Genomic DNA, 20,572 nt, shown 5'->3' on the forward strand with positions numbered 1-20,572 from the left:
TTGCGCCCTTTTAGTTAAAAACACTAATGTTTGGCTGAATTTCACACATGACGTAAACTTACGAGGAATGTACAATGTTGAAATGTAGCATTGCTGTGTTGAAGGCCTCCAAATCACGCCCTTGGTAAAGATTTGATTCAGAGTGATCCGGCTTCGATGGACAAAAGATATAAAAAAGTAGTATTGAACACAGCTGACATTGAGATCATTTTGAATACTCGCAGTATTACGCTACATAATCTTACCATCTTTCCTTACGAATACGAGTATTATTCAGAAAAATAATCGTGAGACAAACATATTTAACTTTTTTTACATCTCGGATATTTTAACAAAGTTCTACCGTGTGAGTTTACATTAAGCATAATAAAGTGTGGACTATCTGCATATGCTAATAACAATTAGTGAAATCAATTTTTGCGGTCGTGTTCTGCTTTCGTATTTGCAAAGTTAAGTAATCACAGCAAAATACCAAAAAAGTAAATATAAATTCTACAAATGCATTTTTTCATAGTTCAATGCACAGGGGTTTCTCTCGAATTTTTTTTATATATATATATATATTATATAGACAAGGGGTTGAACTCAAATTTTGCAATCCAGACACAAACGGAAACAACGTAGGTAAATGTACCTTTTTCTACGAAATGACGAATATTAAACGCTATAATTCATTAAAATAACAAAAAATAATAATATTAAATGCGCAATTTTTACCGATGCATTCCGAAGAAGAGCACAAAACACCGAAAATTCCCTCAGCATAGTTAATCTGTCAAACTCGCCATTTTCTGCGCGTGCGTTAAACTTTGTTACGAATTAATTTATTGGCTATTGTAAAAACCACCGCCGTGACGGAGCCAGTCATCAGCCAATGAAAACGCTGGATATAACTGTATGGAGTGTTGGAAATCAAAATGGCCGAGGAAAGACAAAAATAAACTCGATGTTTGTTTTTCGCCAATTATAGTGGTGTAAATCATTCAATTCCAACGAACAAAGTGGTTGGTGTTCAAATTTATGATACTTCAACGAACTGGATACATGTAATCGTACAATATTACACGCATCGTGATATTTACTGAGGTAATTTCATATATTGGATTTTTGCGAACGTGTGTCCAAATGCGATGATATATGGATTTTAATGGATAATTTAATACTCTGTTGATTTCGGTCTTTTAAAAGTCATTTGTATATTGACATTAGTCACTTTATTTATAACAAAAACATTAATTTAACTGTAATACCTTGTTTACTTCATTTTTTGGAGGATTGCAAAATTTGAGTTTAACCCCTTGTCTATATAATATATATAAGATTTTTTTTTAGAGAGAAACCCCTGTGGTTCAATGCACCACCCTAGAGCTGTGCAACAGACATGCTGACGTCACGAATCTTTGAAACAACTCTTAGCCGGGCACCAGGCGTAATGACGTCATGAATCTTTGATACACCTCATAGCCGGGCACCAGGCGTAATGACATCACGGACGTAGCGCGCGGCCTCAAGGGCGGTTCCCCAGGAGTATGCGACACCGCTTGTTCCGTGCCCATAGTTGTGAATAACCTTCATTGAAAAAACGTTTAATAAAACATTAAGGTAGACTATAAAACTTAAGAATACATAATCATATCGTTAACCACTCGCGATCCACTAAGCGAATAAATAAAAAATGTTGAATTCACGACTGACCTTCATTGATCTGCCTCCGGTTGACAATGTCTGAATCTCCAGGCGGATGCCACCCTTCCTGCACGGCCTCAGGCCTACCCACTCGTGGTCAGCTTCCGCACACTAGACAGTAACAACAAACTTACTGAGAATGTCGTGTAATGTGCCCCCCCCCCCCCCCCGAGGGGAGAGGGCGGTTTCATAATGGAAACCTCAGAAACAAAGTGGATTTTGTTCATATCAAAAGGAAAAGTACATGTTAAGAGTGTTCAATTTACTGAAACTTTTCCGATGTGGTTTAGCTAGTCGTGTCCGACTCTTAATTACATTATAAAGGAGTCATTTTATAGAAGCATCTTAAGATGAAATTGTACATATTCCTTACATTTAATTAATTTCGTTGACTGTTTTATTTCACTGGTAGAGAGTTTTATGCGTAGTGTACTAGTATATTCTGCAATAACAATATGGCAAACTCAGTTTTTTTTTTAAATTAAGAAGAAATCTTGAATACTGAGGTTTTTTTTCCCAAAAAACAAACAATTTCAATGTTCTCACTTATGTTGAAATATGTTAAAATTTTCTTATGATGCTTCTGTTATACGGACCAGAGCTCAAAGCTTGTTTCATAGATAGGTATTTCCTACATGTCTCATAAATAAGTTGATATTTGGTATGGAAGGGTATTTAAGTAAAAAATCAATTCATGTACATGCATTATTCTTGTATGTAAATTACATTAATATTATGGTAAATTTATATTCTATCATGACTGCTAACATGTGTATTCATACTAGTGACATGTGTATTCATACTAGTGACAACTGCATAGTCTCAAATGGTAAATCGACATTCTATTATTATTACCAAGATGTTTATGCATGCTATTGCGTGTAAATAATAACCGTCTTATTCGTGCATGTAATTGAGCGAGTTCATTGTGTTGCTTCATTACTTCTGCATGCAGCATAATCAAACTTTCCTTCAACATGTAGATTCTAATGTTAAAATTGCACTTCTACCTTATATCAATTAGAAATACACAAATTCAATGTTCTGATTTTTGCAATATAAGCACTCATAACGCACAAAGCATTGTGCATTGTGTTATTCGAGATATGGAAGGGAACCAGTAATAAAAAAACAAAATTCTAGCGCAAATTGCTATAAACGGGAGGTCACTCTGTCAAGCATCTTCATAACTTCGGGATTTTCCGTGACGAGACGGTGCATGGATAAACATTAACCGATTCCTACAGCCCCAGATAATACGATGAACAACGACGATAACAAAACAACACATATTATATACACGTCGTATGAGGTAAATATCAATAAACATACATTGTACATTGAAAAATTACATTAAACAAGCCGCAACATTCCTACGTCTTAATCAGGAGTATATATTTGTCCAAATAGAAGTTTATATTTGTCGACCGCAAGCATGCAATTCGGATACGTCAATCCGGATACATTGGACTTGCAACTTGTGAGAAAGTTTTAATGTTTTACTTGCAACTTGTGCGAAAGTTTTAATGTTTTACAAATTGGGTTGTACACGTTAAATGACTCATCGCAAACTGGAACAATGACTATTTATCTCACAGTTTCTATATAAATTTAAAAATCTGAAGAAGCAAAATCGTTCTACAGTGTTCAAGGGAAATCAACATTGTCTGGTCAGTGCAAATCTTATAATCAATTTTAGTTTTGCACTAACCGATCGGTATAAAGTTCTGTTTAGACGTAAATTGTACTTTTATGGAGATATACCTAGTGTAGGACAATGATTTGAACCCACGTCTAACTTGCAAGACTGGCCCCCCTTACCTAATCTGAGCCTGCTCTGCCCCTAAACCAGCTCTTTTTACGATTTTTGATATTTTATGTGGCTGGTGTAGGGTCAGAGGAATTTCTATATTGAAAATGTGGGACTTTGCTCCCCCTCGCAGGAGAGGAACTTAAATCAATATATCTCTGTAACCATGCATTGGATTAATATTTCAATGTTTCAAATATATTATCAATATATTTATTAACCTATCTGAACTTTAACTTTTGTTTTTTAAACCATTAGGTCTTAGTTAGAGGCAATCCAATTCAGAGTTATCTGACAAATCAAATGCCTCATGTATAAATGTACTTATGCCATACATATTTGCTGTAACCTTTACCACAACATATCTGAGGTGTACAAAACATTTTTTTCTGTTCAGATAGGTTCAATAATATCTAGATAACAGATGCATAGTGTTAAAATGTTTATTAAATGATGTTTTACAAAGATATAGTGGTTTAAAGTTCCTCTCCTGCGAGGGGGAGGAGAGTCCCACATTTTCACTATAGAAATTCCTCTGACCCTACACCAGCAACATGAAATATCAAAAATCGTAAAAAGGGCTGGTTTAGGGGCAGAGAAGTCTTTGAAATTATGTAAATTCATGCCGTTACTAACTGAGCCACTGTTTACTCTGAGGTCCCCAGCTAGCTCAGTTAGCGGTAGAGTTTAGGATTTCTAGAGTCACGGGTTCAATCATCACCAGGTATATATGCATTACTGGAAAAATAATTAAATATCTAACCAAGAAATCACAAATGGAGGGGGCAAAATTTAGCTCAACTATTATTGGTAAATACCGCCAAGACACACAAGCTAGGACACAAAGACACTAACAGTAGTGGGTAATCTATTTCAAAGCTTTAAAATATGTACTGAAAGACATCAATTATAATGTTTTAGTCCGTCAAAATCTAAATAACGTGTTTTAATAGTGTTAAATAGTCCATGCATATTATGAGTGCCATGAGAGGTACTGTTTCATAAGAAACACTAACAGTTAATTGGTTGACGACAAACCTAAATAACCACTAGGATTTAGGGCCAGGGTAGGGTTAATAAGGGTTAATAAGATCAATTTCTACTTGATCCGGCAAGGTTAATAACATAGAAATAGACATTCTAAACCAGTAAAGACAAAGGGGAACATTTGGTTGAGACTTTGAGCCCTTTCTACATTTTTGTAATTATTACAAACAAAAACGATTTTAACCGGTAAAAATGATTTTATGTGATATTTTTTTTTAGTTCTTAACTGCTTAATACCTAGTACAGTGCTTTAAAGTAGCTTTCCCTTAAAGTTGAGGTGTCTTTGCATGTCCTTGTGTGTCTTAGCGGTCCTGAGGTGGCTATTTCACAAAGATTATTTGCAATGGTTCTTTTGTAACCCTTTAATAAGTTGAGCGATGTAGAACCACTATGTCTCTTGTCTAAATTAAAGATGGGAAGAGCCTAACTTGAGCTAAAATGAGTTTGAATATTGAAAATCAGTAAAACATTAAGCATTTTACTGTTTTAATCTTTTGAAGTTTGATCATACGATTGACTTGAGCATGAACAAATTTTCATATTTACAGGCCTTATCTGTTTATCCAGATTTTTTCTTATTATCTATCGTAAAATATGTTGTTGTTTTTTAAATTTATGATAGACAATAAGAATTATTTATATTTTTCTTATTTGTCCTATAATTACATGAAAACACAAGTAGTAAGTTTCTTACAGTCAATCATGGTTTTTGCTTTACTGTAATTATGTATAATTTGTTTTCGTATTGTCTATCATAAAATATATTTATTAAAATTTATGATAGACAGTAAGAAAAATATTTCATGATAGATAATAATGAAAATAATTCCTGATAGACAGTAAGAAAAAAATTCATGATAGACAATAAGAAATATTTAATTTAAACATATGTATTAAAATTTATGATAGACAGAAAAATATTTCATGATAGACAATAATAAAAATAATTCATGATAGACCATAAGAAATATTTTTCATGATAGACAATAAGAAATATTAAAAAAAAAATTCTTATTGTCTATCATAAAATATGATAATATTTATGATAGACAGTTAGAAAGATATTTCATGATAGGCAATAATAAAAACAATTCTTGATAGACAGTAAGAAATATTTTTCATGATAGACAATAAGAAATATATATTTCATGATAGACAATAAGAATATTTTTTCTTACTTATCATTTACATAAAAATATTGTCTATCATAAAACATGGTTTTCTTAATTGTCTTTCCTAAACATATATATTTCATTTATTTTCTAATATAAAATTAATCTTTCATACTGGGATTAATTTTATCAATAAAAAAAATAGAAATGAACATTACTGTTCATTTAACTTTAACCATTGTTTATCTGCCATCATATGGCTTCAAGATAAGTTTAATGAATTTTATTATAATAATAAGGTAATAAGTGATACTGGTTATGAAAGTTTATCTTAAAAGCAGGGGAGAGTTCAGGAATAGACGTTAGAGAGGGCATACCTAAGGGGCGTACTCCGCTCCCCAAGAAAGGGCATACCTAAGGGGCGTACTCTGCTCCCCAAGAAAGGGCATACCTAAGGGGCGTACTCCGCTCCCCAAGAGAGGACATACCTAAGGGGCGTACCCCTCCCCCCAAGGGTCCGCTAGACGTAAGCAATTTGTGAAGACATCAGAAAGACATACAAGTGAACATAACACATTGGTGGCCTTCAAGTAGTGGTGATAATGACTTCATGGCATATCTTGCACATGTTCAAGGATTGCGTTCTGCTACAAGACTGGAGAAAATAACTTTTTTCTCAGTTTTATGGCATGTATGCTTTTCTTGTTTTCAACAAATATCACACGGATGATGGATACATTTTCACCAGTATTGGAAATTGTTGGAAGACGTGGAAACTGTTGTTTATATACGGATGAAGAAACATCAAGAGGACATAATTAAAGGAGGTTGCGCTGTTTGAATTTGTTGTTTTTATGAGTTCACATCGCCTGCACATGATGGCATTTGAAAGGTGTAGTTTATTAATTTCCACTCCTTTGAGATAGAATGCAAACTTTGAAGACTTTAGTGATGGGGCATGTGCCGGGTGTGCCATCCCCCCTCCCACGGAAGCGTTTGTGTTAACTGTTGGTCATTGCAATTGCTCATTGATCTGTGATAGACTGCAGACTGTGAGCAGAAATTATTGATTGGCAATTGAAGCCAATTCTATTTCTTTCTCACTTACACTTGTTTGATCAATGTACTTTTCTTTATATTATCAAAGAACATATTTGATGCAAAAAATAAAATATATCAATTGATTTTGTTAATATGTACCTTCAAATGTCCATAAAAGAAATGGTATATGATAGGGTTATTTTTGTATGACATACATAAATATCAATTAAAATATTTCTTTGATAGACACTAACAACTTCGTATTAAAAGGTACATATTATTGAGATGCGGACAACAGTTTCATAAACGTGATACTTTTAAGCCTAAAATCTGTTTGCTCAATAGCCTATTTCGTCAAGCTAAATAATCTGTGATAGACAACAGTTTCAACGTATTTATAAACGTTGCATTAAAATAGTTCATGATAGACTCCTAAAAAAGTATGGAATATACTATAATATAGTAATATTGCCTTTCCTTTTATAACATAAAAGTAAAAAAAAATTATCACGACAAAGATGAACGACATTAATAATTCTGATGGCCTCAAGCAGGTCCGATCATAATTTAGGATAGACAACTGGGCCGACCAGAGGGAACACTCTCCTCGCGGTAGGAATTTGCCGTGATATTTTTTTCAGGTAACACCGGTGCGCACCTTGCGAATCACGGAAACAACCGAAGATAATGGTCCCCAGCTTTATATGAATTTAGCTTCGTCACGGATTTATACAAATGCTTGTTGTCTAATGCTTGCTGGCTGTGTTATAGTACTGGATGTTTTCGCTTAGCATAACCTTAACTTATTAATTTGAATTATAAATAAACTATTCGTTCAGATTCACGCAAGCAGTTATTAGGCAGTAGTCAGCAGACATTTGTCAGTCTGTAGATAAAATCTAAAATTAACAAGTTTCTAATATATGGCAGCAATTTGGAATTAAGAAGTAGTAAAATCTCTAAATGTGCGTAACATTTGTATGAATGCACATGTAAGCAGTAATGATAGAACAAAGATTTACCATAATATCAATGTAATTTACATACAAGAATAATACATTTATATGAATATCATATATGGCAGCTATTTGTAACTAAGATGTAGTAACATCTCTAAATGTGCGTAACAATAGTATGAATGCGCATGTTAGCAGTAATGATAGAATATAAATTTACCATAATATTAATGTAATTTACATACAAGAATAATTCATTTATATGAATTGATGTTTTACTTAAATACCCTTCCATAATTTGGTACTGAATTTTTTCCAGAAGTCTAATCTTAGAAAAATGTGCTCGTCAAGCAGTTTAACAAAATACGATCGCACAAAACATTCTGTACCGAAGAGAATATCAACATGTACTGCCTCAACGACGGCTTCAGTTCAACTCTTCAAAGAGCTTCGTTTGTCACATCGTCGTTGTTGCAAGCGTTATTTAACGCAACGAAGTATGCACCAGTCAATTGTAACCACGGCCCCCAGGTCCGGGGTATACCGGGAATAGCCGGGGAAATGGGCCGTGTTTTTACCTTTTCAGGTGGCCACGCAGTGTCGGGTGAATGCGTTTGTCTACGCGCAAAAAATAGCGGGGAATGGGCCATACCCGGGGTCCCTTGGTGCGGGGACATTTGGCGGGAATTTCACCAGCAGTTCATCCCCGCAGGGGATCTTACCCGGACTTGGCTGGACCGAATGTCAAAGTCCCCGCTATTCATCGGACCTGTGGGGGGGGGGAGGGGCGGGGGGGGGGGCGTGTTTACAATTGACTGGTGCATTAAATAGGCCGGTTAAAATGAAAATAATACAAGCTGTACATATATTGATGCTTTGCACGGCAAAGAGCCAGCCTCTTCAAAAGTTAGTTTCACGTGACTCATAAAAGAAAAAAAAAATGCAAATCGATGACAGCGATAAACAGGGTTTTTTCTTCATGTGTGAACTTGATTTACAGGTCACCCATATTACACTTGTTTCTATATTCACTTTGTGATTCTTGGCTAGAGCAAACTCCACGATCGTGTAATGTATAAAAAATAACTTAAGTGTCACTCTTATTCAAAATAAATACATACACATGAATAGCAAACCTAAATTTTGAGTGATAAACCTTTAACTACTTACTAAATAATGCATTTATGGAAAATATTGATTTCTGATAACATGACTGTAACTGTGTATTTCATTGCTGAAAATGCAAAATTATTAAATGATTGGTAAATGGTAAAAGATTTACAGTGATCTAATGTAGTCTCATAAGGTAGAAATACTGTGTTTTCTGCACCTTTCTTTCATAGTTATTTACATGTATTTATTCTTTTTGGTATATTTAAACAATTGTATTAACTGAGGTAAATTTTATTTGAGAGTAAGAGTACATTCTTACGAATAATAGTTTAAACCTATATTTAGACCGATGAAACTCATTGTAAACCCTAAAATGCATAAGTAATTGTATATCAGCGAGTGTATGACGTACCTTAATGGCGGGACAGAGCCGCTCACATCGATCCCTTATTTCCCGGCCTCTCGCGGGATCAGGGATCAGAGTCTCGTCCCCTTCCACCTTAGAACCACCAAGAGCAACCAGGTCTTCACTTGAAAATCAGAAATTTTCAAATAACAGACTTATTGCAAAAAAAACTGATTAAATTGAAAAGTTATCCTTTTGATAACCTTTCGCTTCTTTGCGTAATGATAACAGTACTGTTTAATAGTGATTATTGGATGTATACACATGTTTTTAATAGAAAATTTACTTCCCCGCTTACGTTATCACTTATGGAACCGGGACACCCCCCCCCCCCCACATCACCCATCAATCACCTAAAATCGTCCGAGTTTACTTTTATTTCAAAATCGAAGTACCACCATACCCCGGAATGATATATCAGTACCACCATACCCCGGAATGATATATCAGTACCACCATACCCCGGAATGATATATCAGTACCACCATACCCCGGAATGATATAACAGTACCACCATACCCCGGAATGATATAACAGTACCACCATGCCCCTGAATGAAATAACAGTACCACCATACCCCAGAATGATATATCAGTAAAACCGTACCCCGGAATGATATAACAGTACCACCATACCCCGGAATGATATAACAGTACCACCATGCCCCTGAATGAAATAACAGTACCACCATACCCCAGAATGATATATCAGTAAAACCGTACCCCGGAATGATATATCAGTACTACCATACCCCGGAATGATATAACAGTACCACCATACCCCTGAATGAAATAACAGTACCACCATACCCCAGAATGATATATCAGTAAAACCGTACCCCGGAATGATATATCAGTACTACCATACCCCGGAATGATATAACAGTACCACCATGCCCCTGAATGAAATAACAGTACCACCATACCCCAGAATGATATATCAGTAAAACCGTACCCCGGAATGATATATCAGTACTACCATACCCCGGAATGATATAACAGTACCACCATACCCCTGAATGAAATAACAGTACCACCATACCCCTGAATGAAATAACAGTACCACCATACCCCGGAATGATATATCAGTAAAACCGTACCCCGGAATGATATATCAGTACTACCATACCCCGGAATGATATAACAGTACCACCATACCCCGGAATGATATATCAGTACCACCATACCCCGGAATAATATATCAGTACCACCATACCCCGGAATAATATATCAGTACCACCATACCCCGGAATGATATATCAGTACCACCATGCCCCTGAATGATATATCAGTACCACCATACCCCGGAATGATATATCAGTACCACCATACCCCGGAATGATATATCAGTACCACCATACCCCGGAATAATATATCAGTACCACCATACCCCGGAATGATATATCAGTACCACCATGCCCCTGAATGATATATCAGTACCACCATACCCCGGAATGATATATCAGTACCACCATACCCCGGAATGATATATCAGTACCACCATGCCCCTGAATAATATATCAGTACCACCATACCCCGGAATGATATATCAGTACCACCATGCCCCTGAATGATATATCAGTACCACCATACCCCGGAATGATATATCAGTACCACCATGCCCCTGAATAATATATCAGTACCACCATACCCCGGAATGATATATCAGTACCACCATGCCCCTGAATGATATATCAGTACCACCATACCCCGGAATGATATATCAGTACCACCAATCCCCGGAATAATATATCAGTACCACCATACCCCGGAATAATATATCAGTACCACCGTACCCCGGAATGATATATCAGTACCACCATACCCCGGAATGATATATCAGTACCACCATACCCCGGAATAATATATCAGTACCACCATACCCCGGAATAATATATCAGTACCACCATACCCCGGAATGATATATCAGTACCACCATACCCCGGAATGATATATCAGTACCACCATACCCCGGAATGATATATCAGTACCACCATACCCCGGAATAATATAACAGTACCACCATGCCCCTGAATAATATATCAGTACCACCATACCCCGGAATGATATATCAGTACCACCATGCCCCTGAATAATATATCAGTACCACCATACCCCGGAATAATATATCAGTACCACCATACCCCTGAATGATATATCAGTACCACCATACCCCGGAATAATATATCAGTACCACCATACCCCTGAATGATATATCAGTACCACCATACCCCGGAATGATATATCAGTACCACCATGCCCCTGAATGATATATCAGTACCACCATACCCCGGAATGATATATCAGTACCACCATACATCGGAATAATATATCAGTACCACCCTACCCCGGAATAATATATCAGTACCACCATACCCCGGAATGATATATGTGTCGTGGTCGACGTACACCCAGTGTTTGATCCACGGTGCACGGACCTGCGAAATAAAAAGTAGGAAATGTACAAGTACAATTTCCGATATAAATCATTGAAGTTTACTTAATACATCAGACTTTGATTTCTTTAAAATAAAATGAAAGGTAAGTATTCATGTTAATGCAAAAGGGTTGCTAAATATACACGATAGTGGCCATGCAAGTGGTTTAGGTTCCGCCTCTCACTCAAGAGGTCTTGGATTCGAACAGCCCAAGGATATTTTCAATTGGCGTCTCAAAAAGACAAGTGAACTGGTTTTATCCAGGAAATGGACACGAGGGTGATAGCTGTCTTCATATTGACTATCGAGCTCATCACGATAACGCATATGCTAACTATACACGAGCTAAATCAGTGTGTGTATACCACGTGATAAATTACGTCATACATGCTACGTCGGAAGGCAACATTTTGCTGAAAATAAAGACTTAAATCAAAGATAACTTTTCTTTTACTACACCATTTTAAATAAAACAAAGGGCAGTCTATGCCGCTTTAAGAGCCCCGCATTTGTTTTTTACCAAAAATTGTTAAGGTCATTAGTTTCATCATATACTTCGACAAACTTGTTTCCAAAATAATGTTTTGACAGTGCTCCGTCAGACGGCCGCATTGTGAAAAAGGTATGTCGAGGTGTTTAAAGAAACTAAACTCTCAATCAAACTGTGGTAAAAGACCGAAGGCAGGGCTCCTTAAGCGGCGTAGACTGCGCTATGTTTCGTTAAAAATGGTGAAGAAATAGTGAAGTTATTTGTATTTAAAGTTGTTGTTTTAATCAGAATATTGCCTTCCGATGTAGCATTTATGACGCAATTTATCACGTGGTATACACACACTGTAAGTACAACACTGGAAGAATGAGGAATGAGTTGACATAAAGTTTCAATGACCTCAAAATCAAAATGAATTTTGTATTATTTAAACTAAATAAATGTTGGTGTAAGTGGTAAATTGACCTCACCCTAACCATGTGTCCTCGAAGTGCGTATAATTTCCGGTCCCCGCAAAGCTCCCGGCTGCCGAGGCTTGTACAGTTCACCACTGCCCCGAACTGCCCGCACAGCTGTGAAAGAGGTAGAAGCAATGATTTATCATGTCGTATACTTCTTGAGGTATCTGGGCGTTTGTCAAGTGATCGAACAGTTGGTCTGAGAGAAGTTCGATGCGTATGGATCCTCATTATACGACCTGCAGACTTCTCGCAAACATGAACTTTGTGTCAGGTCTTTCTATGCCCATATATGAAGAGTAAACAATTTTCCAAGACAAACGTTGTGACTGTAGTCTATTGCGACTATTCGAAAGTTGGAAATATTAAGAAACGTTATAAAAGGGGTAACTCTTGAACATAAAAAAATCTTGAACATAAAAAAAGTATTTTTTCACTAGTGGCTTTGCCACTCGTAAATATTTATATCCTATATCTATACTATGCTTTCCGGTGATTTTACAGAGATTTATCAATGAAATTACAAATATAAAATTAATATATGTATTTTACATGTTTAGTGTTTGTAATGTATACAACCTCTGATAAATCCGTGAATCTCTTCTGAATAAACGTCACGCCCCTTTTTTCAAGACTGCAAGGAAACGTGGTTGTTTAATAAAACTATAAAATTTCTGAATATTAGTATACGTGTAAAATAAGACAATCTTAAACATCCTAGCAATTCCTTCACATATTTGTGACAATTTTATTAACAAAAGGTTGTATTCTAACAATTTTAAGAAAGATGTACCACAATTAATACAAATATGTAAATGTATCTAAAAGGATAATCAAATATCGAAAACTGTGGTTCTCATGAAGGATACTGAGTTTACTTTGAAAGAAAGGTGCAGAAAACACGGTATTTCTACCTCATGAGATGATAGTAGATCACAGTAAATCTTTTAGCGCTCACCAACCATTTAATATTTTTGTGTTTTCAGCTATTATATACATGGTTACAATCTTGTTATCAGTAATTAGTATTTTCCATGCATGATTTAGTAAGTAGTTAAAGCTTTATCTTTCAAAATGTATGTTTGATATGTGTGTGTATATCTTGATTTTGAATGACGGTCACTTTAATGCATTATACTAAGGCTCGACTTTATGAACATTGTGGTGATAATGCATAGCTTGTGGTGCATGGCAAACATTTACCAAAAAATGGAATATAATATTAGTTTTGGGCGACGAAAGTGTCAAGTAATAAAATGAAACTTGCATTCGTTGCAAAATTTATTACAAAGTTTTTAAAAACACGTTTCTTAAATGTTTAATTTTAAAAGGCAACTTATGTAAGATCCTATATCTTTGTTTATCTATATAATCTATGTAGTGTCACTTGGAGAATGAATGTTTAATGGTGCAGCAAACTGGTATTTTCATATGTGTGTGAAGTTGGCTCAGCCATCGGCAATCGACAATCGACATTCGATATTATATAGCAAATCTTCAATGTCGAGCTGTAATGTCGAGCTGGACAGAATTCAAGCTCGACATTCGATATTATAAAGCAAATATTCAATGTCGTGATGAATTGTCGAGCTGGACGGAATTCTAGCTCGACATTCGATATTATAAAGCAAATCTTCAATGTCGACCTGGAACATCGAGCTGGACGGAATTCTAGCTCGACATTCAATATTATATAGCAAATCTTCAATGCCGAGCTACAATGTCGAGCTGTACAGAATTCTAGCTCGACATTCGATATTATATAGCAAATATTCAATGGCAAGTTGCAATGTCGAGCTGGACGGAATTCTAGCTCAACATTCGATATTATTTAGCAGATTTTCAATGTCGAGCTGCAATGTCGAGCTGGACAGAATTCTAGCTCGATATTCGGTATTATATAGCAAATCTTCAATGTCGAGCAGCAATGTCGAGCTGGGCGGAATTCTAGTATTCGATATTATATAGGAAATATTCAATGTCGTGATGAATTGTCGAGCTGGACGGAATTCTAGCTCGACATTCGATATTATATAGCAAATCTTCAATGTCGAGCTGCAATATCGAGCTGGACGGAATTCTAGCTCGACATTCGATATTATATAGCAAATCTTCAATGTCGAGCTGCAGTGTCGAGCTGGACGGAATTCTAGCTCGACATTCGATATTATATAGCAAATCTTCAATGTCGAGCTGCAATGTCGAGCTGGACGGAATTCTAGTTCGACATTCGATATTATAAAGCAAATATTCAATGTCGAGCTGCAATGTCGAGCTGAGCGGAATTCTAGCTCGTCATTCGATATTATATAGCAAATCTTCAATGTCGAGCTGCAATGTCGAGCTGAGCGGAATTCTAGCTCGTCATTCGATATTATATAGCAAATCTTTAATGTCGGGCTGCAATGTCGTGCTGGACGGAATTCTAGCTCGACATTCGATATTATATAGCAAATCTTCAATGTCGAGCTGCAATGTCGAGCTGGACGCAATTCTAGCTCGACATTCGATAATATATAAGAAATATTCAATGTCGTGATGAATTGCCGAGCTGGACGGAGTTCTATGCCGACATTCGATATTATATAGCAAATATTCAATGTCGAGCTGCAATGTCGAGCTGGACAAAATTCTAGCTCGACATTCGTAAATTTGTAAATTTGTAAATATACAAGCAACAGCCTTTGTTAGCTTCTTGTTCCGATATTTGTATCCATGTTTTCTTGTTATCATACACAAGACTTTAAATTTAAAAAAAAATGTATCTTGTATATTTCTGAAGGAAATGCAGGTAAATAAAATTGATTGCCAGTTTTGGCATTTTAAGATACAAAAAGACGTTAAAGTTTCACGGTGGGGTCAAGCCATAATGCAGCCATGGTTTTTAAAAATAATTTAAATAAGGAAATTAACAATTCAGGGGTCAAACTTCTATAAAAAAAAAACAAGTATTTTTAAAGAAAGTCTTAGATCCCTTGCAGCTCGACATAGAAATTCGCTTTATATATTTGATATATCGAGATGGATACCGTCCAACTCCACATCCATATCGAACTGGACATTGAAGATTTCCTTTAATTATATCATATGTCATGCGGAAATTCCGTCCAGCTCGCAATTCGAGCTCGACATTGAAAAATCCCTATATTTTATCGAATGTCGAGCTAGAATTGCGTCCAGCTCGTCATTCCAGATAGACATTTAATATTCCCTATATAACATCGAATGTCGAATGCTAGAATTCCGTCCAGCGCGACAATTCATCACGAAATAAAAAAAAATGAATATTTCCTATATAATATCGAATGTCGAGCTAGAATTCCGTCCAGCTCGACAATTCATCACGACATTGAATATTTCCTATATAATATCGAATGTCGAGCTAGAAATCCGTCTAGCTCGACGTTCCAGGTCGCCATTGAATCTCTGCTATATTATATCGAATGTCGAGCTAGAATTCCGTCAAGCTCGACGTTCCAAGTCGACATTAAATATCTGCTATAAAATATCGAATGTCGAGCTAGAATTTTGTCCAGCTCGACAATTCATCACGACATTGAATATTTCCTAAATAATATCGAATGTCGAGCTAGAATTCCGTCCAGCTCGACGTTCCAGGTCGCCATCGAATCTCTGCTATATTATATCGAATGTCGAGCTAGAATTGCGTCCAGCTAGACATTGCAGCTCGACATTGAAGATTTGTTATATAATATCGAATATCGAGTAAGAATTCCTTCCAGCTCGACAATTCATCACGACATTAAATATTTCCTATATAATATCGAATGTCGAGCTAGAATTCCGTCCAGCTCGATATTGCAGCTCGACATTGAAGATTTGCTAAATAATATCGACTGTCGAGCTAGAATTCCGTCCAGCTCGACATTGAAGCTCGACATTGAAGATTTGCTAAATAATATCGAATGTCGAGCTAGAATTCCGTCCAGCTCGACATTGCAGCTCGACATTAAATATTTGCCAAATAATATCGAATGTCGAGCTAGAATTCCGTCCAGCTCGACAATTCATCACGACATTGAATATTTCTATATAATATCGAATGTCGAGCTAGAATTCCGTCCAGGTCGACATTGCAGCTCGACATTGAATATTTCCTATATAATATCAAATGTCGAGCTAGAATTCTGTCCAGCTCGACATTGCAGCTCGACATTGAATATTTGCTATATAATATCGAATGTTGAGCTAGAATTCCGTCCAGTTCGACAATTCATCACGACATTGAATATTTCCTATATAATATCGAATGTCGAGCTAGAATTCTGTCCAGCTCGACATTGCAGCTTGACATTGAATATTTCCTATATTATATCGAATGTCGAGCTAGAATTCCGTCCAGCTCGACATGGTAGCTCGGCATTGAAGATTTTCTATAAAATATTGAATGTCGAGCTAGAATTCCGTCTAGCTCGACGTTCCAGGTCGACATTAAATAACTGCTATATAATATCGAATGTCGAGCTAGAATTCCGTCCAGCTCGACGTTCCAGGTCGACATTGAAGATCTGCTATATAATATCGAATGTCGAACTAGAATTCCGTCCAGCTCGACGTCCCAGGTCGACATTGAAGATCTGCTATATAATATCGAATGTCGAGCTAGAATTCCGTCCAGCTCGACAATTCATCACGACATTGAAGATTTGCTATATAATATCGAATGTCGATTGTCGATTGCCGATGGCTGAGCCAACTTCACATACATGTTAAAGCAGCACTCTCACAGATTGACAGTTTTGACATTTTTTTTGTCTCAAAATCAGTTGATTTCTGGTATCAATGCCATCAATTCAGTCATTTCACATAACAATAGAACAAATCTCAATTCTGAGGGAAACTGCTGAAAATTTCATTTTCTTAAAGCGTTAGTGACGCTTTTAGTAATTAAATATCATTTTTCGAACGTTAATATGACAACTGCGATCAGATATTCTGTCACCAGTCATATATCACTGGTTTCCAGACATTTACGCAAAAATTTGTTCATTCGAAGAAAAAAAAACATATAAAAAGTGACCTAAACGGTGAATCGGTGAGAGTGCAGCTTTAATGTAGCAATGTGAATTATTGTTGCATTCATTCATTCCATTCATTCATAAAGTTGCTATTAAAATTAATGTGCAATGTATGAATATGCATAATTATGTTACAAATGGTCCATAAACTCTGCCTACTTCTTCTGCATCCATTGCAGGTATTTGCTCTGGTTTATGATGTAGGTCGTTATCGCATAACCGTGTCTGAAAAATATAATAAACATCTGATAATAAATATAGCAATCCTAGATGTAATAAACTGTAAAGACGATGAGATTTCAAAATTTCGGAATTCGCCTTGTGGCAAAACGGCTTGAAATTGGCGGTCTTGTGGTCTAGCGGCTTGAAATAAGCAGCCTGTTGGCCAAGCGGCTTCAAATAAGCGACCTGGTGGCCTAGCGGCCCAGTGGCTTGAAGTTCAGCGTGACATTTGATTATATTCATTGCAAACAGAGCTGAATACGTCAAATCAAATCGATTCTCATAATTTACAACCATTACATGCTAAATTTGATTGGGGGGGGGGGTGCATTTTATTTTAAAAGACGGGTCTGATGGGGTAGAAATATCATTAAAATCAGATCCCCAATGCCCGTTTTAATGCCGTATACAGCGCAATGAAATGAAGTGAACGTCACGATATGATTTTAATTAATAAGATTTGTGGCCTAGCGGCCTAAATACGGCATGACGTTTGCGGATTATTTATACATGTATAAACAACTTTTTGACTAACAATTGAATTTACGTTTTCAATACAACATACTTGTACTCCGATAACCCAAGCCTGTGAAGTTCTTGTTTAGTCATTTCTCTAAAACTGATGACGTCATCTCTATAAGGTGGTTCTACTTCAATGTCTTCTTCCGTCCTCGCGAGCAGAAATCCGGACAAAGCCATGGCCCCTGCCACCCCGGCCTCTGGTCCTGTCAAAAGCTCGCGAAAGTAGCTTCCCGATTCCCTCATCCATTGCCTGGAATTATAAAATGACATTATGTTGGTTTTTCCGTAAAACTCATGTTATACAGTCGTATACACGTGAACGCGGATCAGGATATGCTAACTTGAAATACTATATTCTACTAGTGTTTACTCTCATCGCTCTGCCAATGCGATCGCCGGACGGATTCATTTACAAAGCATCTGACAAAGAATACTGTCAAGCTGTGTAAGCTTATTTATACTCGCCCTCGGGTCTTGCCCATTTGGCGAATGCTCCGACAAGAGCGTTAGTCATGTTATATTTTTTGGAACATAGTGCAAAGACAGAATGTAAACCTGTGAAGGAAGTTACTATCTATGTTACTAAACAACCCAGCTTATGCCGAATTAGTGGTGTAGTCAAACAAACAATAACAACTATTTATAGATTGAGTCGAAAAGCATTCGGAACTCCTCGGCCATTTTTATCGAAAACAACCTCGGATGGACGGTTTACATACTCAAAAAGTCCACTGCAAGTAGATCGCATAGTAATTTTTGTTTAGCAGTTAAACTTTATGACTTAATGCACCAGTCAATTGTAACCACGGTCCCCAGGTCCGGGGGTATACCGGGGATAGCCGGGGAAATGGGCCGTGTTTTTACCTTTCAGGTGGCCCCGCAGTGCCGGGTGAATGCGGTGGTTTTGTCTTCGCGCAAAATATAGCGGGGAATTTGCCTTACCTAGGCTCCCTGGAGTGGGGGGGGGGGCATTTGGCGGGGATTTGACCATCAGTTCGTCCCGGGGTTGGCTGGGCCGAAAGTCAAAGTCCCCGCTATTTCCCGGACCTGGGGGCCGTGGTTACAATTGACTGGTGCATTACTCTTGGGAATCTTAATTATATTTGCAATAATACACTTCACTGGCAATCAATTTAAACTGAAATCAATAAATACAGATTATACAACTCTAAAACACTACATTTAATTTATGATAGAATTCAAAAATTTACGAACTACTTAACTGATGTACCGGCATACATCCGAGGTGGTTTTCGATAAAAATGGCCGAGGAGTTCCGACTGTTTTCAATAGAAATGGCCGAGGAGTTCCGAATGAGTCGAAAAGCACCCTTTGATAAAAATTATTTTGAATCATATTACTGCTTAAATGGGTTGATCTTAACGTAGCTCTAAATCATTATGCAATACATACATGGTTCATACAAAATTCTTATTCACCTGTATCTATGTTTATTATCCTCTCCTGCCGAAAACAACGACGGTACAAACAGACCGCCACTTCCGTAACTCGTCGTATCCGCGCCGAACTTGTCCGCCATCACGGTGACCTTGACATCGGGTAAAAGGTCGAGGACTGCGGCGGCCGTGGATAGACCGATCACTCCAGCGCCCAACACGGCCACGGAACCGGAAGTGGACATCATGAACAGTTTGTGATTGTATTATAGTTCCTTCTTTTATTAGTTTATAATCACACACAAAAGGAATTGAGTGTATACTTAAATGACTGCCCTAGTTGATTTGTATATACTCATCGTCCATTCACTACAGTTGGTTTATTTTGCTTTAACGTGACAGATATCAAGCATGTACATGTATAGATAGCCTGTGTATAAATGCCCGTCCTCGCGTATACAGTATGCTTTGTAAAAACCGATGTTGATAACGACATCCTTTTTTGCGAGGGAAATTATTTTAAAGTGACACTCTTATTCAAAATCAATACATACACATGTATAACCAACATCAATTTTGACTGATAAACATTTAACTACTTACTATATAATGCATTTATGAAACATATTAATTACTGATTACAAGATTGTAACCGTGCATTTAAAATCAAAGAGCACAAACATATTAAATGATTGGTGAATGCTAAAAGATTTACTGTGGTCTACTTTTGTCTCATAGGTAGAAATACTGTATTTTATGCGCATTTCATTTAAAATTAAACTCAGTATCCTTCATAAGAACCATCGTTTTTGACATTTATTCATCCTTTTTGGACT

The 20,572-nt window shown here is 36.7% G+C and overlaps 1 protein-coding gene across 1 annotated transcript; it reads right to left on the reverse strand.

Annotated features, from left to right (window-relative positions):
* Positions 1 to 324: 324 nt before the first annotated feature.
* Positions 325 to 20,169, reverse strand: LOC128205401 (D-aspartate oxidase-like). The gene is made up of 9 exons (XM_052906988.1): positions 19,779 to 20,169; positions 18,383 to 18,589; positions 17,755 to 17,820; positions 13,136 to 13,190; positions 12,569 to 12,670; positions 11,547 to 11,608; positions 9,178 to 9,295; positions 1,696 to 1,797; positions 325 to 1,569 (listed from the first exon to the last, which is right to left on the reverse strand). The coding sequence occupies exons 1-9, from the start codon at positions 19,982 to 19,984 to the stop codon at positions 1,459 to 1,461; spliced, it is 1,029 nt and encodes a 342-aa protein (XP_052762948.1). The 5' UTR covers positions 19,985 to 20,169; the 3' UTR covers positions 325 to 1,458.
* Between the last annotated feature and the right edge of the window lie 403 nt (positions 20,170 to 20,572).

This window comes from Mya arenaria, chromosome 10 (genome assembly GCF_026914265.1).
Source record: "Mya arenaria isolate MELC-2E11 chromosome 10, ASM2691426v1".
Taxonomy (NCBI): domain Eukaryota; kingdom Metazoa; phylum Mollusca; class Bivalvia; order Myida; family Myidae; genus Mya; species Mya arenaria.

Bases quoted from the DNA above. Each gene is read 5' to 3' on its own strand.
- LOC128205401 (XM_052906988.1), bottom strand. From the start codon at position 19,984: ATGATGTCCACTTCCGGTTCCGTGGCCGTGTTGGGCGCTGGAGTGATC. The intron at 11,609-12,568 runs GTGAGGTCAATT...TTTATTTCGCAG, and splicing joins TTCGAGGACACATGGTTAGG to GTCCGTGCACCGTGGATCAA. The intron at 1,570-1,695 runs GTCAGTCGTGAA...TTTTCAATGAAG, and splicing joins CCGGAGGCAGATCAATGAAG to GTTATTCACAACTATGGGCA.